Source organism: Vipera berus, assembly GCF_964194415.1.
Source record: "Vipera berus genome assembly, chromosome: 1".
NCBI classification, from domain to species: Eukaryota; Metazoa; Chordata; class Lepidosauria; order Squamata; family Viperidae; genus Vipera; species Vipera berus.
In genome coordinates this window covers 11,108,409-11,130,675 of record NC_138202.1, presented here as the reverse complement: position 1 = coordinate 11,130,675, position 22,267 = coordinate 11,108,409, and the positions used below count along the sequence as shown (strand labels likewise).

Below are 22,267 nucleotides of genomic sequence, written 5' to 3'. Positions count from 1 at the left end.
ATAATAATAATAATAATAATAATAATAATAATCCGGTTATAGTACCACTCTAAATTCTATCTCTATGCGTCGGGTGGCGGAGATGTCTCTTTACCCAACTACAATTCCCAGGAGGCTTTCCGCCAATCATCTTCCTTCTGTTCCCGATTGGTCCGTCTCGATCTCTCTCGTTCTCGTGGCAGGCGGGGCAAAAGAGAGCCAGCCAATCAGCGCTTCCTACAGTGCCTTGCGTGGAAGGGCAAGGAAGGCGAAGACGTGTCGGCTTTGCGGCTGCCTTGAAGGGACAGCGGCGCGCGCGATGGCGACTCACGCGGGTTCAGGCGAGGCTGACGAGCTTTTCGACGTGAGGAACAACTTCTACATCGGGGCCTTTCAGGCGGCCATCAACGAGGCGCAGCGGGTCAAGGTGAGGCGCCGGCCGGGGCTGAGTGGGGATCTCGGGGTAGATTCCGAAAATGAACCAAGGAAGGCACAACCTGTTGAACCGCTGCCTAGCACGAAGCTGAACTTGAACGTCCTCTAGCGCAGGGGTCCTCAGCCTTGGCAGCTTTAAGACTTGGGGACTTCAACTCCCAGAATTCCTCAGCCAGCTTTGCTGGCTGAGGAATTCTGGGAGTTGAAGTCCCCAAGTCTTAAAGCTGCCAAGGCTGAGGACCCCTACTCTAGCTGCTTTTTCTTTTAATCCCATTTATATCCCGCCCTTCTCCGAAGACTCAGGGTGGCTTACAATCTAAGCACAAATCAATGTGCTTAGCAATAGCCTTCCCGAGTTCCTGCTCCCTAACAGTGCTAGACTGCAGGTCCCATCATCCTCAACCAGGGGATGTCACTTGTATTTTAGTGAAAGGCCTCGGGTTCCGCGCGAGGGAGGGGGGCGATAAAATTAAGATTTTAAATATAAACAAGATCAAATAAATGGCAATAGTCCAGCGGTCAAGAAATAAAGTTTCAATATGAGGACTTAAAGGAGCAATCATGGAGGACTTGGAAAATACGGAGGTAGCCTTTGACTTGCAACCACAACTGAGGCCAAAATTTCCGTTGCTAAGCAAGATGGTGGTTAAGTGAATTTTGCCTCGTGTTACGACCTTTCTTGCCAAAGTTGTTAAAAGAAATCACTGGATTCCTTTATTTATTGATTGATTGATTGATTGATGGGATTTATATCCCGCCCTATCTCCCGAAGGACTCAGGGTGGCTAACAAACAGGGTCGTTTGGTGAACCTGGCTTCACCACTGACTTTTCTTGATGATGATGATGATGATGATGGAAGGGACCTTGGAGGTCATCTAGTCCAACCCCCTGCTCAGGCAGGAAACCCTATACCAGGGGTAGGTAACCTTGGCTCTTTTATGACTCGTGGACTTCAACTCCCAGAATTCCTGAGCCAGCCATGCTGAGGAGAAAGGGAGAGGTTTCCAAGCTCAGAGTTGAAGTCCACAAGTCATAAAAGAGCCAAGGTTGCCTTAAAGGTAAAGGTAAAGGTTCCCCCGCACATGCGTGCTAGTCGTTTCCAACTCTACGGGCCGGTGCTCATCTCCGTTTCAAAGTCGAAGAGCCAGCGCTTGTCCGAGGACATCCCCGTGGTCATGTGGCCGGCATGACTAGACGCCAAAGGCGCACGGAACGCTGTTACCTTCCCACCGTAGCGGTCCCTATTTTTCTACTTGCATTTTTACGTGCTTTCGAACTGCTAGGTTGGCAGAAGCTGGGACGAGTAACAGGCGCTCACTCTGTTACGCGGCACTCAGGATTCGACCTGCCAAACTGCCGACCTTCTGATCGACAAGCTCAGCGTCCTAACCCACTGAGCCACCGTGTCCCTATGCTAGGTTGCCTACCCTTGCCCTATACCATTTCAGACAAATGGCTGTCCAGTGTCTTGACAGAAGGTCTCATAAATACAGGCCAGTTGCCAAGATTCTCAATTGTCATCGATATTGCAACATTTTTAAGTGTGAAAAACAGTCATAAGTCACTTTTTCAGTGCTGTTAACTCCAAAGAGTCACTAAATGAATGGTGGTAAGTTGAGGACTATTGGTATTCAGATGCTGTGATATGTCTATACCAGGGGTCTTCAAACGTGGCCCTTTTATGACTTGTGGACTTCAACTCCCAGAATTCCTCAGCCAGCGTGCTGAGGAATAAAAGGGCCAAGTTTGAAGACCCCTGGTCGGTCTGTCTGTCTGTCTGTCTGTCTGTCTATCTATCTATCTATCTATCTATCTATCTATCTATCTATCTATCTATCTATCTATCTATCTATCTGTCTAGTTAGTTAGTTTTATATACCGCCCTATTCCCGAAGGACTCAGGGCGGTTTACAGGGCAAAATTTAAAAGACAATATAAAAGTTGAAATAGAAATAGAATTAAAATGAATTAAATTAATTAATAGCCCAACAAATTAAAGCAAAGTTTAAAAACTTAAAACCCCTCAGTCCAGGCCAGATAGATCAAAGAACCAGGTTTTCAGGTCCCGGCGAAACGAACGAAGGTCGGGGGCGGTCCGGAGTTCCACAGGCAGATCATTCCACAGGGCAGGCGCGCCCACAGAGAACGCCCTCCCTCTGGGGATCACCCGCCGGCACTCCCTGACCGGCGGCACCCTAAGGAGGCCCTCCCTATGGGAGCGCACAGGACGATGGGAAGTTGATGCTGGCAGCAGGTGCTCCCTGAGATAATCCGGGCCCATGCCTATACCCAGAAAGATCAGAATCGTACAGATTATTGTTTTGCCTGTGACAGTCTACTGGAAGTGAAAGTTGGATTTTGAAGAAGTAGGATAGAAAGACTATTGACACGTTTGAACTTTGGGGTTGGAGAGCAATCGTGAGAAGACCAAGGAAAGTGTAAACAAACGGATCATACAACAAATCCATCCAAAGGTTTCACTTGGAAGAGGGGGATGCAAATGACCAGGCTCAAATTATCATACTTTGGACCCCTTATGCAAAGACCTAGCTGGGAAAAATAGAAGGAAAGAGAAATAAGATGGATTGACTCAATCATAGCAGTGATGGGTGCAGTCATTGGAAGATCAGAAGGATGTTTTGGGAGAGATCGTGCTGGTAAAGGTCTGTGTGGGCTGGCACTGATGGCACGTATCAATCAGAGAACACTTCTACTGTTGTTTGGTAAGAGAACATCCGTCTGCAACTTTTACATTATATTAAAAGTAATTGATCTGTTTCTCCACATCTTTAAAGATATGTCAGTTACCCTGTTTGTTAACTTCTCTCTCATGTCTGTGTTAGAAAAGCAAACAAAGTAATTGGTACATTCATAAATCTGTGTGGAACTACATTTTTTTTTTTTGCAAAGCAGTTTGGAGTAGTTCTGAAATCTGATTTAAACCAAATAATAATAATAATAATAATAATAATAATAATAATAATAATAATAATAATAATAATAATAATAATAATAATAATATAATATGCCCTAATAAGCAGGCATATACATAGAATGAAGGCTACTGCTAAGCTTGTAAGCCGCCCTGAGTCTTCGGAGAAGGGCGGGATATAAATGGAATTAAAATAAAATAAATAAAAATAAATACCTATTTCTGATTATTCATTTTTATCCCCCTTGTTTCCTCTGAGCTGGCCTGAAGGCTTTTCCTGCTTTCATGTTTTGTTAATGTTTAAAGGGCCTATGGCTAAGGAGCGTGGTTCTCACCACAGACTATATAATACTCCGAAATGGGGCTGTGTGGTTACAGGAACAACAAAAAAATGTGTGGTGGTCTGTGATATCTTCATTTAGCCCAGAGGTGGGCCAACAGTGGCTTTTTGAATGTTACAACTATGAATTCCAGCCTCCGCGGTTATTCTCGAATGGTGGCTGCCGATGCTTTGAGTTATAGTTACAGTTATATCTGGAAATCACCGCATCCAAAAAAATAAGATTTTTTTTTTAATATTTAAGTTGATAAAGATGTTGGTCCTGAGGTGTTTTGTGACTTTGAGGACGGTGGGGTGGGGGCAGTGCTTTATTGTGCACGTGTGTGTACTGTTTTGAAAAGAAGCTTTTCTCTTTTTAGCCATCCAGTCCGGAAAAAGAAATGGAGAGGGACATCTTCCTGTATCGTGCTTACATTGCACAGGTAGGCCAAGCTCATCCAATGATTTGAGAAAGCACAAAAATGGCAGCTGCCAGGCTTACCTGGTCTTCTGTCAGTGTCCCTTGAACTGAACTGTGCTGTTTTGGATTTTTGTGTGGATTGTTTTTCCATTGAGTTTCAATCAGGATTTAATGCCCTGAGGAGGCTAGTGATTAATGAATAGTATCTTAAATCCTGTATTTTGTTGGCAGCAGCCTACTTTGATTGCTAGCTTTTAATCCAGAGTCTATCTAGGTGCTTCCCCCAAACTGGAGCATCTGTTATTCTGTTTGACTGAAGTTTTCATTGGTCCCAGGAAAATTGCCCAAGTCTGTTTTACAGAGCCGTTTAAACTGGGTGCTAGGCATAGATGTCCATAGGGTATGGTCAATAAAGTCAAGATATTGAGGGAAAGATTCTATTTACCATCATGGTCCCCATCTTGACTTTTTTTTTTAACCATACCTGGCAGATGCCCTCAACTTAGGGATCTGGACCAGAAAAATATTCTGGGCTGGGGGGAGGAGTTTACATGGCTGCAATTGCTACAAATGTTGGTTTCTTCTTTCAAAACCCTCAGTTTTCTAGACCAAGGCTTTTCAACCAGTGGTACAGGTACCACCTGTGGTACATTGGCACCTGGCAGGTGGTACGCGACCATCCTAGAAAAGTGGTAGCGGGGGAAGGGAATGAGCTGAATCGGTGGCAGCACCACACAATCCTGAGTGAGAGATGACTGGAGCTGCAGGGCTGTCAGGGCTCAGCGGAAGCGCCAGGATCAGCGACAGGCTCCAGCTGGAGCTCGGCGTTGATCCTGGCGTTTCTGCTGAGCCCAGAAGAAGTGCCGACCAGCTGGAATGTTGCAGCATCTGCAGGATCTTGTAATTTACATTCAGATGCTGGGCAACTGATTCATATTTATGACGGTCATAGTGTCCCAGGGTCATGTGAAGTGACCAAAACCTGCTGTAGCCACCTAGCAGAGGTGGGGGGGATAAAAACCAAACACCCCCCCACCCCACCCTCACTGCCAATCCTCAACAGAAACGTTCACAACAGTGAAAACCTCGGACAGGAGGAAGAGCGCCACCGGGCGGCTGTGGCTTGGGGGGCACGTTTTTCAGTGCCATTGTAACTTTGAACAGTCACTAAGCGAACTGTTGTAAGTCGAGGATTACCTGTACTTCATCACTTTTTTCCCTTTTTTTGTCATCAAGTTTTTGACACCTTGCTAGGCCACTGGTGGTACTTGGATATTGCCATATCCTAAAAGTGGTACAGTGGGTGAAAAGGTTGAAAAGCCCTGCCCTAGACTCATGTAGTTGGGTAGAGCGGCTTCATGGCCTAGTGATGAAGATGTTCAATTCCTACTTTGAAGGTTGAGAGCTCAGTCCTAGGTAGCAACACATGTTTCTTTCCTAGAGTGCAAAGAAAAAAATAATCTTCTGCAGACTTCATGTGGTGTCTGGAAGGGCATCCAGCTAGTAAACACTCAGTTCCATCCAGTCTCCCCAACTTTATCCTGAATTAAGAGATTACAGGGTCATACAAAGGGAGTTATGTGGTAGTTGGGTAGTTCCAGGGATACACGCATGAAGGAGGTATAAAAAGTGGGTGGCAACATGGTTATACTTTTAATATTCTTTAACTTGAACGTATAGTGAATCCCTGGGACCGCAAGGCTATTCTGCAAACTTCCATGAGATGCAAAGAAAGATGCAGCTTCCTTAAGAAAGTATTTCAAGAGTTGGAAACGCCCTTCTGAGTCCCCCGTTCTGCTTTGAATCCAAGTACCTGCACATTTTTCTTAGATGTGCTGCATTGTTCCTCCCAGAATAGTCAGAGGGACAAGACACCGTGTGTTTTGGGGTTTTTTCTCCAAGAAACGTAAACTTGTCCTGGTTCAAATGACATGCCGACAAGCCAGAGGCTTGTCGGCATGTCATTGCTTGTTAGTAGGAATCTTTGAAGCAAGGACATGTGCAACTGAATCGAGGTGTTTTTTTTTCATTTGGGGTGATTGCTCGTTGCAAAGCTTAGCATCAAAAGACTCGTTATCTTGCCTGCAACATTCAGTCTTGCTCATGGTATAAACAGGAATCTGTTTTTTTCTTCCTCCTTTGAACAGCGCAAATATGGTGTGGTGCTGGATGAAATCAAGCCCAGGGCTTGTCCAGAGCTTCAGGCCGTCCGGATGTTTGCAGAATATCTCTCCAAAGAGAGTCAGAGGTAAGTCTGGGACTTGTGTGTTACAGTCTCTTGCAAGAAGAATTCTGTCTCCTCTTCACAAAACTGCAGGTAATTTTATATCAAAGCATCTCTTGGCTAGCTGAACCTGGGCTGATTCTTTTATTAAATATAATCTATTGGAACAACAAAGCAAACGCTAACATCGGCCACTACCTAGGGTTGAGCTCTCAACCTTCAAAGTGGGAAATGAACATCTTCACTACTAGCAATCAACAGGAAGCAAGGAAAAAAAGAAAGAAATTGAAGAAAAAGCAGGAAGTGCAAGGGAAGGAAAAAATTAAAGAAAAATAGAATAGAAAGAGAAAAGTATAAGAAGTGGCTTCTGACATTCTTCACAGCATTTATAAACATAAACATACTTTGATCTTTCTAAAATTACATGTTAGAGTGTGCACAGTCTTATTGTGCGAGATAGCCCAGGAGTAAACACGGGAAACAGTGGTCTATATTAAATAGTGGTTTATCATACACTACAATATCATACACCAGGAACAATACACGTACATGTGCTAATACAGCAGGATCCGGCAAACCACAGTTACAGCAGGAAGTGGAAGGAAGAGAACACATCAGCAGAACCTTGCCTTTATACAAAGGCTCTTAAAGAGACACAGACCCTGCTGAATCATTCCCATCATTGCATTCATTACATAAGCTGATTAGCTGTTAAATCAATACCTTGACACTCCTCCCATTTAAAGCTAAACAGCTGGTATCCCACATGCTTTTACATACTCTTGATGCTTGCGTGCGTTTAAAGGCTTGTTCAACATATCGGCTATAATGTTGTTAGTGGAACAATGCTGTAATTTTATCAGTTTATCCTTTACAACCTCCCTGAAGTTACAATATTTTATATCTACATGTTTGCTTCTGCTTCCAATACGTTCTCCCGTTGCCATCTTTATACATGCAACGTTGTCCTCAAATATTGGCACAGCTTCTTTCACATCAACACGTACATCTCTGAGTAATTGGACATACTTCATACCGTGGCTTCTGACGTGCTTCACAGCAATTAGAAATGTAAACTTACTTACTTACTTACTGATCTTCCTAAAATTATGTCATATTTCTCTTCATTTTTGGAGAATAGGGCCACCCTATTCTACAAAAATGAACTTGTAAACAATTAGCAGAAATCAGCGCAGCTGAAGAAAACTTTTAAGTGGTGAGGTAAATGCAAGTAGTCCCCGACTTACAACAATTTGTTTAGTGACTGTTCAAATCTACAATAGCACTGTAAAAAGTGACGTGAGTTTTTCACACGACCCTGGCAGCATCCCACCCCACCGCCCAGTCACGTGATCAAAATCCGGATGCTTGGCAACTGGCTAATACGACGGTTGCAGTGTCCCAGGATCGTGTCATCACCCTTTTTCGACCTGCTGACAAGCAAAGTCAATGGGGAAGCCCGATTCACTTTACAGCCCTATTACTAACTTATCAGCTGCAGTGATTCACTTAATAATTGTGGCAGGAAAGATTGTGAAATGGGGGAAAAGTAACTTAACAGCTGTCTCGCGTAGCGAGAGAAAATTTGGGCTCAATTGTGGTCGTAAGTCGAGGACTACCCTGTAAAAAAGTGCGTCTGAGGCAAATTGATTAGTCAGAGAGGAAAGATCTGTCTACTTTTCCTTTTCTGCCACAAATGAAATAGAGATAATTGGATGCTTTAGAGGTACTAGACTTACAATCATTTATTTAGTGTCCGTTCAAAGTTACAATACTGGAAAAAAAACTTATGACCATATTTCACACTTACGACCATTGCAGCATCCCTATGGTCATGTGATTTACATTCAAATGCGTGGCAACTGGTTCATATTTATGATGGTTGTGGTTTCCTGGGGTCACATGATCATATTTTGCGACCTTCTGACAAGCGAAGTCAATAATAACAACAGTTGGAAGGGACCTTGGAGGTCAACCCTATACCATTTCAGACAAATGGCTGTCCAGTCTCTTCTTGAAAACGTCCAGTGTTGGAGCATTCACCGCTTCTGGAGGCAGGTTGTTCCACTGGTTAATTGTTCTGACTCTCAGGAAGTTTCTCCTTAGTTCCAGGTTGCTTCTCTCTTTTGTTAGTTTCCACCTGTTGCTTCTTGTCCTGCCTTCAGGTACTTTGGTGAATAGCTTGACTCCCTCTTCTTTGTGGCAGCCCGACATATTGGAAGACTGCTATCATGTCACCCCTCGCCCTTCTCTTCATTAAACTACACATACCCAATTCCAGCAACCATTCCTTATATGTTTTACCCTCCAGTCCCCTAATCATCTTTGTTGCTCTTCTCTGTACTCTTTCTAAAATCTCAAAATCTTTTTTACATCGTGGTGACCAAAACTGGATGCAGGATTCCAAGTGTGGCCTTACCAAAGCATTGTAAAGTGGTATTAATGCTTCACGTGATCTTGATTCTATCCCTCTGTTAATGCAGCCTAGCACTGTGTTGGCTTTTTTGGCAGCTGCAGCACACGGCTGGCTCATATTGAAGTGATTGTCCACTAGGACTCCGAGATCCCTCTAACAGTTGCTACTATTGAGCAAGGTACCCACCTATACTGTACCTGTGCGTTTGGTTTTTCTTGCCTAAGTGTAGAACCTTACTTTTTTCACCATTGAATTTCATTTTGTTAGATAGCGCCCAGTGTTCGAGTCTGTCCAGATCCTCCTGTATCTTAAGCCTGGAGTGTTGGCTATTCCTGCCAGCTTAGTGTAGTCTGCAAATTTGATGAGTTCCCCATCTATCCCCTCATCCAAATCTTACCACCTGTTTGGTTAGTGCACTTTGTGTGGCACTCGCTATGAAAAGCTTGATTTTGCTTGACAGCAAGGCTGATATTCTTATCCACGCACACGTCTATGTTACATGCACTGATAGCCCTATAATTTTTAGATTGCCCGGGACGGGGATGTTCTGTATCAATTAACTCACTGTCCCCGTTGTTTAGTTTAAATATTCCTCCAGAAAATCTGTGAATTTATTGCCAAGTAACTCAGTCCCTTTCTTGGATGGATGCAAACCATCTCTTTTGTACATTGTTTCATTGGACCAGCTACAGACATCGTGATTAATACATCCATTAATACATTTATTTATTTATTTTTTATTTATTTTAATTCCATTTATATCCCGCCCTTCTCCGAAGACTCCGGGCGGCTTACAAGCTTAGCAGTAGCCTTCATTCTATGTATATGCCTGCTTATTAGGGCTTTCGCCCCCCCCCAAGCAGCGTTATTACAAAGTCAGCTTAATTGCCCCCAACAATCTGGGTCCTCATTTTACCTACCTCGGAAGGATGGAAGGCTGAGTCAACCTTGAGCCTGGTGGGATGCGAACCTGCACTAATTGCAGGCAGCTGGTGTTACTTAAGGAGGCATTAGCCCACTGCTCCACCAAGGCTTTTATGATACCACTCCTTTAGCCACATATTGAATTCTGCTATACGCTGGCCTTTTCCATTTTGCTCCTTATACACTGGTAAAACCTCTGAAAAAGTAAGCCTACAGCCTATCCTGCTGAGTTCCTGCCCCAAGCTCTGGAAATCATTCTGCAACAGAGAGTACATCTTTTTGGGACAGATCGTTAGTGCCAAGATAGGATCCACATCACAGTCCTTGCTGGCATTCTTGACAATTTTAAAAATCCACTTCTTGTCCCTACTGACAGTAGCACCTGGAAGACACCTGACCTCTTTCGAAACCTCTGCGTCCTTTCCTAAATTTGCATCCCTTATAATTGAATCACCAACCAGAAGGTGGCTTCTCTTTTTGGATGCCTTGCTCTTCTTGCATGACTGACGTGTAATACCTGATTCGCACTTCTCCCTGTCAAAAACAAGTTCTTCATCTCGGACCACGATCCCCTGCTTATTTGAGTTATCATCACAGCTACCTTGACCTGTCTCCTTAATGTCCCTATTGATGTCAGCAAGGGCACTGTATCCGTTATGCAGGGACTCGGCGAAAGATTTGGGTTTATGGTTCCCAGCTCTCACCCTGCCAGATCCCACGGTTGTCCACGCTGCCCTTCTCCTGCAGGATCTTTGTGGTAGAGGGGGCTGATGTGAGGAAGCCCGATTCACTTAACAACCATGTTACTAATTTAACAATTGCAGTGATTCACTTAACAACCACGGCAAGACTAAGTTGTACGATGGGGCACAACTCTCTTGAACATATTTCTCACTTGGTGACATAAATTCTGGGCTCCGTTGTGGTCATCAGCTGAGGACTGCCTGTACTTTTCTGAATTCTCAAGGAGGTTCCGTATTTTTTTATATTCCCTCTGCTGAATTTGCGGAAGGAAGTTTTGGCCCCGCTGAAAAGCTGCTCATAGTGAATTTGCAGACTGCTCCCATGGGTGTGTGTGTGTGTGTGTGTAAACACCAGTGAGATTTATTTGACCTTCCCGTCTTTTTTTTTAAATAGGGATACAATTGTGGCAGAATTAGATAAGAAGATGAGCAAGAGCATGGAGGTCACTAACACCACCTTCCTGCTGATGGCGGCTTCAGTCTACTTCCATGACCAGAATCCTGATGCGGCGCTGCGGACCCTTCACCAGGCTGAAAGCTTGGAGTGGTAAGTGGATTTGTCCCCTTTTTTCCTCATGGCAACCTGAATCCCATCATCGCTTCCCTGCAGTTTCTTTAGAATAATTCTATTTCCACAAGGAAAAACTTGCAACTCATGCCATCAATTGAATCACAATCTGGTGTTTGGTTGTTGTTTTTTTTCATGCGTGCTTGCGGCCCCATTTGTGTGTGCGTGCGTGTAAAATGCTTCCCCCTCCCTTTCCCTCTGGTTTTGCCAACTGAGAAAGGTTGGAGACCTCTGCTCTAAGGCTCTAAAATGCTCTTTCTTCCTTTCTTTCTAGCATGGCCATGACCATCCAGATCCTACTAAAACTGGATCGTCTGGATTTGGCCCGGTAAGATTCCCAGCATATCAGCATCACCCTTCCTGCCTTTTTTTTTTTTGAAATGAATTGAATTTTTTTTTTAACCTGGGGTTACCAAAATTAGAAGGCGTGGGTCATCTCCTAAATCTCTAGGACTGCTGCTTGTTAACTTTTTGAGTCGGTGGGCAAAATATTGAATATAGCGGTCATTCTGTGTGGCACGTCAGAAAATTGTAGGCCATGTATATATTTTAAACGTGTTAGACGTGGTTTGAGAGGAAGTTATACACTTTTTTTTAGCATCGATCCTATATTAACCGTATGGATTGTATGAAGTACGCATAATACAAAAATTGGAAAAAAAAGCTAAGAGAAAAATCTCATGGCACATACTAGAAACAGCCCCCCCCCCAACCCGGCATGCCCGCTTGTTGTGGAACGCTGGATGAGAACACTGCTGCAGAGATAGGCCGGAGTCTATAAGTAGAGGCTTACCTTTTTTGCACGGGAAAGTTCCCTGTTCAATCGGAATGAAGATGCTACTTGGAGAAGCAGGGAAACGTTTTGAACCAAACAGTAAAGAACTTCCAGACATCCCCGTTTTAAATGGGGAGGTTGCAGGCAATGAACCCGTGTCAAACAAGGGGGCTTCCACGAGTTGTTTGCCATATGACGCTTGCCCCAGTCCTGCAGAGAAGCCGGCAAGAGGTTTTTCACTCGTGTGCCTCCATCTTTGTTCATTCTCTTCAGAAAAGAGCTTAAGAAGATGCAGGAGCAAGATGAGGACTCAACGCTGACGCAGCTGGCAACTGCATGGGTGAACCTTGCTATGGTAGGTGCCACCCATGCCAGCCGGGCATTAAGGGAAGTGTCGGGCCCCAAGAACGGTACATGGAATTACTTAAAACTAGTTTCTTTTAGGACTTGTGGACTTCAACTCCCAGAATTCCTCAGCCAGGCGCAATTCTGGGAGTTGAGGTCCACAAGTCCTAAAAGGGCCACATTTGAAGACCCCTGCTCTAGGAAAAGCAAGGGAGGAGCCATTTTAACCCTCTTCCTACCAGCTCTGCAGCCTTTTGCCGTCCAGATAGCAGGCCCTTCCACCAAGGAATCCAGACTACATTCCACCCCGTAGATGTAGCAGGGGTGAGCCTTTCCAAAGCAATGCACTAGAGGGGCGGTACTACTGCAAGTGGGGGGAGGAGCTCGCCAGTTATTCCCAGGGCCCATTGGCCAATAGGCTATGGCCCAGTACCGGGCTGCAGACTATAGGTTGGGGACCCCTGCTTCTAGACCATCATCGTTCTCCTCCAGTAGTTCTGTCAACGGAAGTATTTTCATGTTAGGTGAGAATCCTGAAATGGTTTAAATTCTCAGCATTGAACTTACGGAGTCGGGGATTTCTCAGGCACTAACCCCTCATTGTGAATCTGCATGCAAACTGTTTAAATGCAGTATTGTTCCTCCTAAGGATTTCCCAATGTCTTACTCTGCAGGGTGGTGAAAAATTGCAGGACGCTTATTACATCTTCCAGGAGATGTCGGAGAAGTGGTCCCCCACACTGTTGCTCCTGAACGGCCAAGCTGCCTGCTACATGGCTCAGGGCAAGTGGGAAGATGCCGAAGGGGTGCTGCAGGAGGCTCTTGACAAGGTGGGCTCTTCCCCAGAAATCTGGCTGAAAGGCAATTCTTGCCGAGTTAGGGGGTAGATTCTTGTTCAGTCGCTAGGCCATCTCCAACTCTTTGCAACCCCATGGACAATAGCGCACCAGGCCCCCTTGTCCTCCACTGTCTCCCGAAGTTTGCCCAAATTCAGCTTCATTTCAACCAGTGGTACGGGCACCACCTGTGGTACATTGGCACCTGGCAGGTGGTACGTGACCATTCTAGAAAAATGGTAGCAGGGGAGGGGAATGAGCTGAACCGGTGGCAGCACCGCACAAGGCTGAGCAAGAGATGACTGGAGCTGCAGGGCAGTCAGGGTTCAGCAGACGTTCCAGAATCAGCATTTCTTCGGGGCTGTCAGGGTTCAGCGGAAGTGCTGGGATCAGTGCCAGGCTCCAGCTGGAGCTTGGCGCTGATCCTGGCGTTTCTGCTGAGCGCAGAAGAAGCGCCTATCAGCTGGAATGTTGCAGCATCTCCAGGGTCTTGTGATTTACATTCAGATGCTTGGCAACTGATTCATATTTATGATGGTCACAGTGTCCCAGGGTCATGTGAAGTGACCAAAACCTGCTGCAACCACCCAGCAGATTGGGGGGGTGATAAAAACCAAACACCCCCACCCCACCTCCGCTGCCAATCCTCAACAGAAATGCTCACAACAATGAAAACCTCGGACAGGAGGAAGAGTGCCACCAGGCAGGCAGGCATCTTGCTTGGCTGTGGCTTGGGGGGCACTTTTTTCAGTGCCATTGTAACTTCGAACAGTCACTAAGCAAATTGTTGTAAGTCGAGGACTACCTGTACTTCACCACTTTTTTCTTCTTTTTTTTGGGGGGGTCAAGTTTTTGACACCTTGCTGGGCGACTGGTGGTACTCGGATGTTGCCATATCCTAAAAGTGGTACAATGGGTGAAAAGGTTGAAAAGCCCTGATCTAACCATCTCATCCTCTGTTGTCCCCTTCTCCTTTTGCCTTCCTTCTTTCCCAACATCAGGGCCGTTTTCCGATCAGTCCTCTATTCTCATTTGGTGGCCAAAATATTTGAGCTTCAAGTTTTAATTGTCAGTCCTTCCAAGGTGAAGTTTTTTGGGGGGGATTGACTAATTTGATCTCCTTGCAGTCCACGGGACTCTCAAGATTCTTCTCCAGCACCATGTTATAGGGACTCTAGGCATCCTTTAGGGACGCGGTGGCTCAGTGGGTTAGGATGCTGAGCTTGTCGATCAGAAGGTCGGCAGTTTGGCAGGTCGAATCCCGAGTGCCGCATAACAGAGTGAGCGCCTGTTACTCATCCCAGCTTCTGCCAACCGAGCAGTTCGAAAGCACATAAAAATGCAAGCAGAAAAATAGGGACCACTACGGTGGGAAGGTAACAGCGTTCCGTGCGCCTTTGGCGTCTAGTCATGACAGCCACATGACCACGGAAACATCCTCAGACAAGCGCTGGCTCTTCGGCTTTGAAACGGAGATGAGCCCCAGCCCCAGAGTTGGAAACGACTAGCACGCACATGCAGGGGAACCTTTACCTTTAGGCATCCTTTACAAACTGCAGTAGCATCAAAGTTCCAACTGAAGCATCATGCTACATTGTGTGAATTGTGCCATTGGGCAGTTGCATTAGGTCTGATGCAAACTACATTGCTAATGCATCAAAGTCATGACATACATCATATAACAAATATCCTTGCAGATTCCCATATGGGAAAGACCTGAATCCTACTTCTGTTCCGCAGTTCTATCTACTCCTTGTAAATCAGTGATCTTATCAGCCTGTTTGGATAAGATCAATTTGTTATCCTGATTCCACCCATGATTCATGGGGTGGAAATGGAGAGATTTGATCAGCCTGCAGAAACGCTGAAGTTCAGTTGCCAGCATCTAATACCCAGTTATAAGACAGGAGATATCTGATTGGATGTAGGAGAAGACTACAACAGTCAATCAAAAATGGACCGTTGGTCCAAACATCACATAGCTGCAAGGAATAGAAGAATAGGTGTTAAAAAGGGCAATAAGGTGCTTCAAAAGATTGAAAAATCAGCTTACAGGAAAAGGTGTATGTGTCAGAATCCATTTATATTTCATTTTTAACTGTGCAAATCTAAATCTCACCCCCTTACTGGATTCTGCAAATTTCCAAGGAGGGGAAGAGAAGGCAGGGTTGTTAAGAGCCATCTCTATCCCTTAGATCAGTGATGGCGAACCTTTTAGAGACCAAGTGCCCAAACCGCAACCCAAACCCCACTTATTTATCGCAAAGTGCCAGGGCTGCATCAGCATTGTGGTGCCCTCACGGGGGGCAGGGATGTGCCTCCGAGTGCCGCCTCTGGCACACAAAACCCGTGGGCGCAAAAATGGGCCACCGTGCTGCAAGGCGCAAAAAACAGCCGCCGCAGCACTGCCGGGTGCAGATACAAGTTTCTGCACCATGCAACAACGGGGCCGGGGTAGTGAGTATCACGCAGGCACTAACCCCACCCCTTTTGCAAGCGCGTGTGTGCTCGCAGCCCCGTGCGCGCATGCACGCATGTAAAATGCTTCCCCCTCCCTTTTTCCAGTCCACCAATCGACAATGGTTGGTGACCTCTGCTCTACCACCTCTGCGCGAGCTTCCTAGTTGGCCCCTTCGCCTCCTTTGTGCTGGACGGGCCTCCTGCTGCGGGCAATGGTGGCGGCCTGATGGACCCGCTACTGGCGGCAGTGGCGCATGTGCCAACAGGGAGGGCTCTGAGTGCCGCCTCTGGCACGCATGCCATAGGTTCACCACCACTGCCTTAGATGCAAGGTTTGTGTATTCAGCCTGCCTGGAGGCCATCACAAAAGACCAGGGAAGAAAGCCTTTGAGAGGGGGGAAATCTGGTTTGTATCTCCGACTGGAATGTGAAGGGGAGGAAGTAATAATGTTCCAAATGTAGTGGGGCTGTCCTTTCCCACGAGGAGTTTGACACCTGAAAATTGTCTGATCCAGTACTGACCAAATGGACTGAGGGGAGGGGTTTTTCCAGATCCTGTCTAGATTATCCACTGTCAACCATGTTTTAGTAAAAGTTCCTGTTTGGACAATCCTGTCTCCAAGAGTTCTTCTTTCCTAAGATGTGGATTGGGGTGGGTTCTGACAGTATGCTTAAGTTTTTCCTTATTTTACTACTTAATTGGGTGCAAAAAGAAACAAATGAGCAAACATACAGTGCATTCAGCATATCACATATACAACGCGATTGATGCTATTTTTCAGGTATTAAAAAAGGAGGACCAAAACCTCTTATTTTATCCCATGAGGAACTGTAAAGTTACTGAGGTTGAGAAACGCTGATTTAAATCAAAGGTGGCAGGTTTCAACTGAGCAGTAGAAAATAAAAGTTCATAAGGTTAAGAGGAGTTTAGTGGTGGAAATAAGTCTTGGCTGGTGTGGATACTTATACTTGGATTTCTGCCCTGAATCCCAGGACTTCACGGACGGGATAATCCCCTTCAATTACAGGATTCTGAAAATTTCAAATTTGGAGCTTCTTGGGTCATTGCAAGTGATCCGGCACGGGCATGATCTCTTCTCCACAGGAATAAATCCTAGTCTAGGTGGATCAGGGGCTAACCTGGTTTGAGTCCTCAGCTACATTGATGGAGGAACTTTGTCTGGAAGAAAACAGCATATGGCGGTCCCATTCTGGGCTGAATTTTGTGCTTCTCTCCCCTTTCAGGACAGCAGCCATCCTGAGACTCTGATCAACTTTGTGGTCCTCTCGCAACATTTGGGGAAGACTCCAGAGGTAGGCTCTGTCTCTTTGCCTCTGGGGAAAAATAAAATTTTAAAACTTTTTTGACCATAGAGGTAGCCCTTGACTTAAAGCCGGTTGCTTAGCAAACCGATCAAAGTTACAGTGGCCCCACCAAAAGGTACTTATGATCTGGTTCCCCAGTTCCAGCCACCACTGACACCCCTGTGGCAACGTGCTCACAACCTGCAATTTTTGACGTTTTGACCAGAAACCAGCATTTACTCCCAGTTTCTGGCAAAAATCTCAGAGTTGAACAGTGGGTTCTGTTGTGGCCCTGACCCCTGCACCTGTCCTAACCGAGGAAGAGGATTCTGAGGATGATGGGGAGGAACTGGCAAGGCCTCCCTCTCCGGGACCCTCCTCTCTGGCAAGGCCTCCCATCTCCATCTGAAGGCCAAGAGGAGCAGCCTGGGAGTAGCCAGGCTGGGACGGAGCTCGAGCAGCTGCAGCAAATACAGTCTAGTGAAGATGACTCATGGCTAGACCCTCGAGAAAGACGCAGGGTCAAGCGTTTGCAGCAACGTAGGATGAGTAGGAGGGCCAGGGAGTAGCTGAGTAATTGAGCCACACCCCACAAGGTACAAAAGTGGGTGTGACTGCTCTCAGAACTTTGTGACGAACAATTAATTCACTACAGCTTTTGGTCACGTCTGTCAGATTTCTCTACCTGTGTGAACCCTGGTCTGGATTTCATGACTACGCTTCTTCATCTCTGCTTTTGGGTTTGTTTGTCTGGACTTTCTTGGAAATTACGTGTTGGCAGTTATCTCATGTCAGCGACTGTTTGAAATAACTAGCTTATTTTGGCTGACTGAGGGTAGCTTGCTGCCAAGACTTTATCGGACTTCAATTATATTGTAGTATATAGAATTAACCCTTTTGTTTTGTACCTGCTTGTCCGGCTGTTTGTACCTTGAGGGAGGGGGAACAAAACAGGTTCCTTTATCAACCTGCCACAAAAACAGTCATACGGTGAGGTCGGTGATGTAAATGACCTGTTTTATGACTGTCACAACTGACAACTAATTGCCGGGGACTACTTGTATCCTACAGCCCTCCATTTTTTGGCTAGTATAAGAGTTCAAAGAGCTTAAATAATCTTTTCATCTCTCACCATCCATTTCAGGAAAGTTTCCAGATTCAAAATGCACCCTCTCCTTGGACAGAGCGAGGATGGTCTACTTAACAGTTCCCAGCTCTCTCTTTTATACCGCAAAATAGTATTTGTGGATTGAAAACAAAAATGAGTTCTGCAAGAAGAAAGCCAAAGAAAATTGATATACATTTTTTAAAAAAAAACAACCCCGATAAGAAATTCTGGCCAAGCGTTGTCAGAATGCATTGCGACTTGTGACTTGTTAGTTTTGAATCGTAGTTTGTTACATGTGGCCTTTAATCACTACTTAGAATAAGAGGAGAGGAATGTTCTGATGTAAGCCAGCATTCTAAATCTCTCCTTTAATTATTGATTTATCTCTGCCTCTTCAGGGTAACTATAAGCCAGGGCTGTGCTCCCAAGTTCTCTCCTACCCCAGATGGGTGAATCCAACATGTTTTTCACCTTTTTCAGGGTCTGAAGAGCAGGGCAAAAGTTGCTCTCCTTAAAAATCCAATAAAACCTGATTATTTTTCCACGAGTGGAAACGTTAAGGGACAGGACAAGTATTTAAACCTCAACAGAGGTTAAATACCATTTTCCCTCTCAAAATGTCCTCCCAGATCTGCAAATTGGGCCAGGAATTTTAGGGATCTGGCTGTTCCTGTGATCAGAACACCACAGTCCCCAGATAAGAGCCAAAGTATACAAAGGAGGCCTTTACGTTCTTGTTAACCCACACGCTCAAAGCACCTGATGGGCGCAAAGATCAAATTTGATTTTTCTCTCTCTGCATTCCGGTATCTTTCCAATCCTATCATGCTTTTTTCCCTTGCAAGATTTTTATTCAGGAGTCGCTTGGCTAGATGACTTTTTAAGCTGGTGTTTTTTTTCAACCTTGGCAACTTTTAAGAAGAGAGGACTTCAACTTCCAGAATCTTGGGGGTGGGGGGGTGGGGGGTGTCTGGCTGGAGCATTCTGGGAGTTGAAGTCCACTCTTGTTAAAGTTGCCAGAGCTGAAAAACAATGCTTTGTCTGAAGAGGCACTTATCCAGGTTGTTTTAGTGGACTCTTTTGCACTCAGCAATGAAATTAAGGCCTTAAATCAGGGATCTTCAAACTTGGCCCTTTTATGACTTGTGGACTTCAACTCCCAGAATTCCTCAGTCAGGCACACTGGCTGAGGAATTCTGGGAGTTGAAGTCCACAAGTCATAAAAGGGCCAAGTTTGAAGACCCCTGCCTTAAATGAATCCTTTCAATTCTAGAAGTCTCAGAGGGAAGAGTAACTCATTAGGGATAATGAACTGCAGCCCTGCCCTTGATGAGTTTGGCTCCTTTCCCACTACCATTTTGGGGGAAGGGGAGTGGGAATGGGAACTGGCCTGTTCTCCCCCTTGCTGGAGCGCTGGCCATCTCTCCCTCCTCTGACCCCTCTGCCCCCCTGGCCGCAAGACACGCAGGCAGCCAGATGTTGCAAAGGAAATGGCTGGGGAAGTTTTTCCTTTGCTGTTCCATCAATGGTCGTTCCAGCTTCCTCAGCCGGGGAGCCCATCTCCCCTCCTAAGCCCTCTTCATCCCAATCCATTGTGTATTTCTGGGCAGCTCTCCTGACCTCCTTCCTCCCGTGGCCACGTCTGTTGGGAGTCCCTCCCTGCGTGGGAAAGGTCAAAGGTCGCCCGGTTCTCAATCAGCCTCCCGCAGAATGGCTGGCTCCCTTTTCCCATTCCGTTCGGCCTTTTCCTTTGGGAGCGGAATTTGCTCTTCTCCTGCCGCAGGAGATTTTTTTCCCGTTTCCATGGTTTTTGTTGTTCATCGCTTGGGTTCTCTCCCGTCTTCCTTCTTTTAGGTGACCAACCGCTACCTGTCGCAGCTCAAGGATGCCCATAAAAGCCATCCGTTCATAAAGGAGTATCAAGCTAAGGTAAAGCATCTCTTCTCTTTGGCTTTGGCTTCTGAGAGGGGAAGGGAAGGGAAGGGAAAGGAAGGGAATAATAGAGGAGGAAAGAAAGGAAATAGAGGGGGGGGAAGGAAGGAAGGTTTTTTTTAAAAAAGGCATTTTTGTTGTTTTCCAAGCATTGCCAGTTGTCGCGACACCTTCCATATAGTGCCATAAAATAAGTGTTTTCATCAGACTCAAGTAGAAGTAAACTTGGGAATATATGAAGTGACAGTTCAATTTCCCTTGAATGCGTTCCAGTGCTGGGGATTGCTCAGGCAGTAGAGAACCAGTAGAGGTAGTTCTCAACTTATAACCCCATTTGGGACCAGAATTCCCATTGCTAAGCAAGGTAGCTGTTGGACGAGTTGCAGCTGATCTTGCAGCCTTTGTGCCGTGTTTGCTAAGTGAATCCCTGCAGCTGTTAAACGAATCGTACGATCGTTAAGTGAATCCAGCATCCCCCCCCCATTGACTTTGTTTGTCGGAAACTTAGCTATTGCTAAGCACATTGATTTGTGCTTCTTAGCTTGTAAGCCACCCTGAGTCTTTGGAGAAGGGCGGGATATAAATGGGATAAAAAAAAACTTGCAAATGATTGCTTAACAATCATGGCAAAAAAAAAAGTTGTAAAATGGGGTGTGATTGACTTAACAGCCACGCTGCTTAGCAATGGAGATTTGTGGTTGTAAATTGAGGATTACCTCTATTTAAAGATTGCTGTCATACCTCTTCCATTGAGCAAACTGAACCACAGCTGCTCCCTTAAGTTTTTCTTCTCCCAAAGCTCCAACTTTTGTGTGTTCCTTTTAAAGCAGACATGTCAAACACAAGGCCCGGGGGCCGGATCCGGCCCGCGAAGTGGTTTCATGCAGCCCGCGAAGCCATCCTTGAAACAGCGAGGGAACGGCCCCCACTGCCTTGGCCCTGGCCCAGAGACCCTCCTCCTGCCAGAGACCCTCAGATCTGTCCCACTCCTGCCCAGGCCCCCATAGGCACCCTTGATGCGAACGATGTAGAGCTGGCCACGCCCACCCAGTAGGCCATATGCACTCTAGCCACGCCCACCCAGTAGGCCACGCCCACCCTGGCCACACCCACCCAGCCCCCTGAGGGCAACTGCAATGCTGATGCGGCCCTCAGTGAAATTGAGTTTGACACCCCTGTTTTAAAGTGTCGTGCCCTGAATTGGACACAGCACTCTCCCAATTGTGAAATAGCCATTGCTGATCAGTGGGACGGTTAGTACCCTTTGACAAGGACACACACAACGTCTGTTAGTGCAGCTCCAGATTTTAGAGGTAGTCCTCGACTTACGACCACAACCGAGCCCAGAATTTATATTGCTAAATGAGAAATACGTTAAGTGAGTTTTGTCCCATTTTTACGACTTTTCTCGCCACACGACTCGCTGCAGTCGTTAAGTTAGCAATACGGTTGTTAAGTGAATCTGGCTTCCCCCATTGGCTTATGCTTGTCAGAAGGTGATCACATGACCACCACCCCCAGGATGCTGGAACCGCCACAACTACGAACCACTTGCCAAGCGTCCAAATGTAAATCACATGGCCACAAGGATACTGAAACAGTCATAAGTGTGAAAAAGGTCGTAAGTCAATTTTTTCAGTGCCACTGTCACTTTGGACGGTCACTAAATGAACTGTTGTTAAGTCGAGGACTACCTGTATTGGCCTTTTTAGCTGTTGCACCGCGGATTTGATTCTCAAATGTAACTTTCTTTCTTTCTTTTTCTTTCTTTCTCCTTCCTTCCTTTCTTTCTTTCTCTTTCTTTTTCTTTCTCTTTCTTTCTTTCTTTCTTTCTTTCTTTCTTTCTTTCTTTCTTTCATTTTGGGTTATAAAGGAGAATGACTTTGACCGCCTGGCCTTACAGTACACTCCATGTGCGTGATGCATCAACTCTACAGCATCCTGAGAAGTTGGATTCTGCCCAAATGTCTCGCAGGAATCACCCTCTCTGCCCTAGTAGAAACTGGACATTTTCCCACGTTGGCCGCAGGCAGCAAAACAATCCAGGTTTTCCGATGCCGTTTCTCCAGTGTCCTCGGACTCCTGTTTTAAGCAGACGCTGGGCCGGGCTGGGCGGGGGGGGCGGAATAGAGACTTGGAAATGCCAAACCTTTCAACATTCCCAATAAATCCCCCATTAGGTTTGCTTGTGAGACCGTTTCCAAGTTGAAAGTATGAACTCTTTTTGCATCAAATTGATCCATTGGGCCTGTTCCTCTTCCAGGTGGCTCCTCCAGTGGTTTCTGGCAGGCTTTCCACAGACAAAGCTGCAAGTTAAGGGTGGGGCCTTTTCAGGACATGCTTGATTCTTCCCCCGGGGTATTTTAAGTTCTTTTGCTTTCATTTGTAATTGAAGCACAGAGTTAACCAGTAGTTGCTTCCTTTAGGGTGGAAAAAGCGTGACTTTGCAGACATCTTTTAAGATTTATTTATATCGCATCTTTATTATTTTTATAATAAAGTCAAGGCAGCAGAATACTTCTTCCTCCTCCTGTTTTCCCCACA

General features: G+C 45.7%; 1 protein-coding gene across 2 annotated transcripts; it reads left to right on the top strand.

Moving 5' to 3' along the window:
• Positions 1-182: 182 nt before the first annotated feature.
• COPE (COPI coat complex subunit epsilon) lies at positions 183-22,246 on the top strand. 2 transcript variants are annotated; one of them, XM_081313455.1, is made up of 10 exons: positions 183-406; positions 4,047-4,109; positions 6,235-6,335; positions 10,789-10,941; positions 11,237-11,290; positions 12,011-12,092; positions 12,757-12,912; positions 16,624-16,692; positions 19,646-19,720; positions 21,597-22,245. In XM_081313455.1, exons 1-10 carry the CDS (start codon positions 299-301, stop codon positions 21,642-21,644), a joined length of 909 nt encoding a protein of 302 aa, XP_081169581.1. In that variant the 5' UTR covers positions 183-298; the 3' UTR covers positions 21,645-22,245. The 2 variants fall into 2 exon arrangements, with proteins under 2 accessions (XP_081169581.1, XP_081169582.1); XM_081313456.1 differs by lacking the exon at positions 183-406 and adding an exon at positions 2,778-3,138 and having other exon boundaries at positions 21,597-22,246.
• The last annotated feature ends 21 nt before the right edge of the window (positions 22,247-22,267 follow it).

Coding starts and splice junctions, on each gene's coding strand:
- COPE (XM_081313455.1), top strand. CDS start 299: ATGGCGACTCACGCGGGTTCAGGCGAGGCTGACGAGCTTTTCGACGTG. Junction 11,291..12,010: donor GATCGTCTGGATTTGGCCCG/GTAAGATTCCCA, acceptor CATTCTCTTCAG/AAAAGAGCTTAAGAAGATGC. Junction 12,913..16,623: donor TGCAGGAGGCTCTTGACAAG/GTGGGCTCTTCC, acceptor CTCCCCTTTCAG/GACAGCAGCCATCCTGAGAC.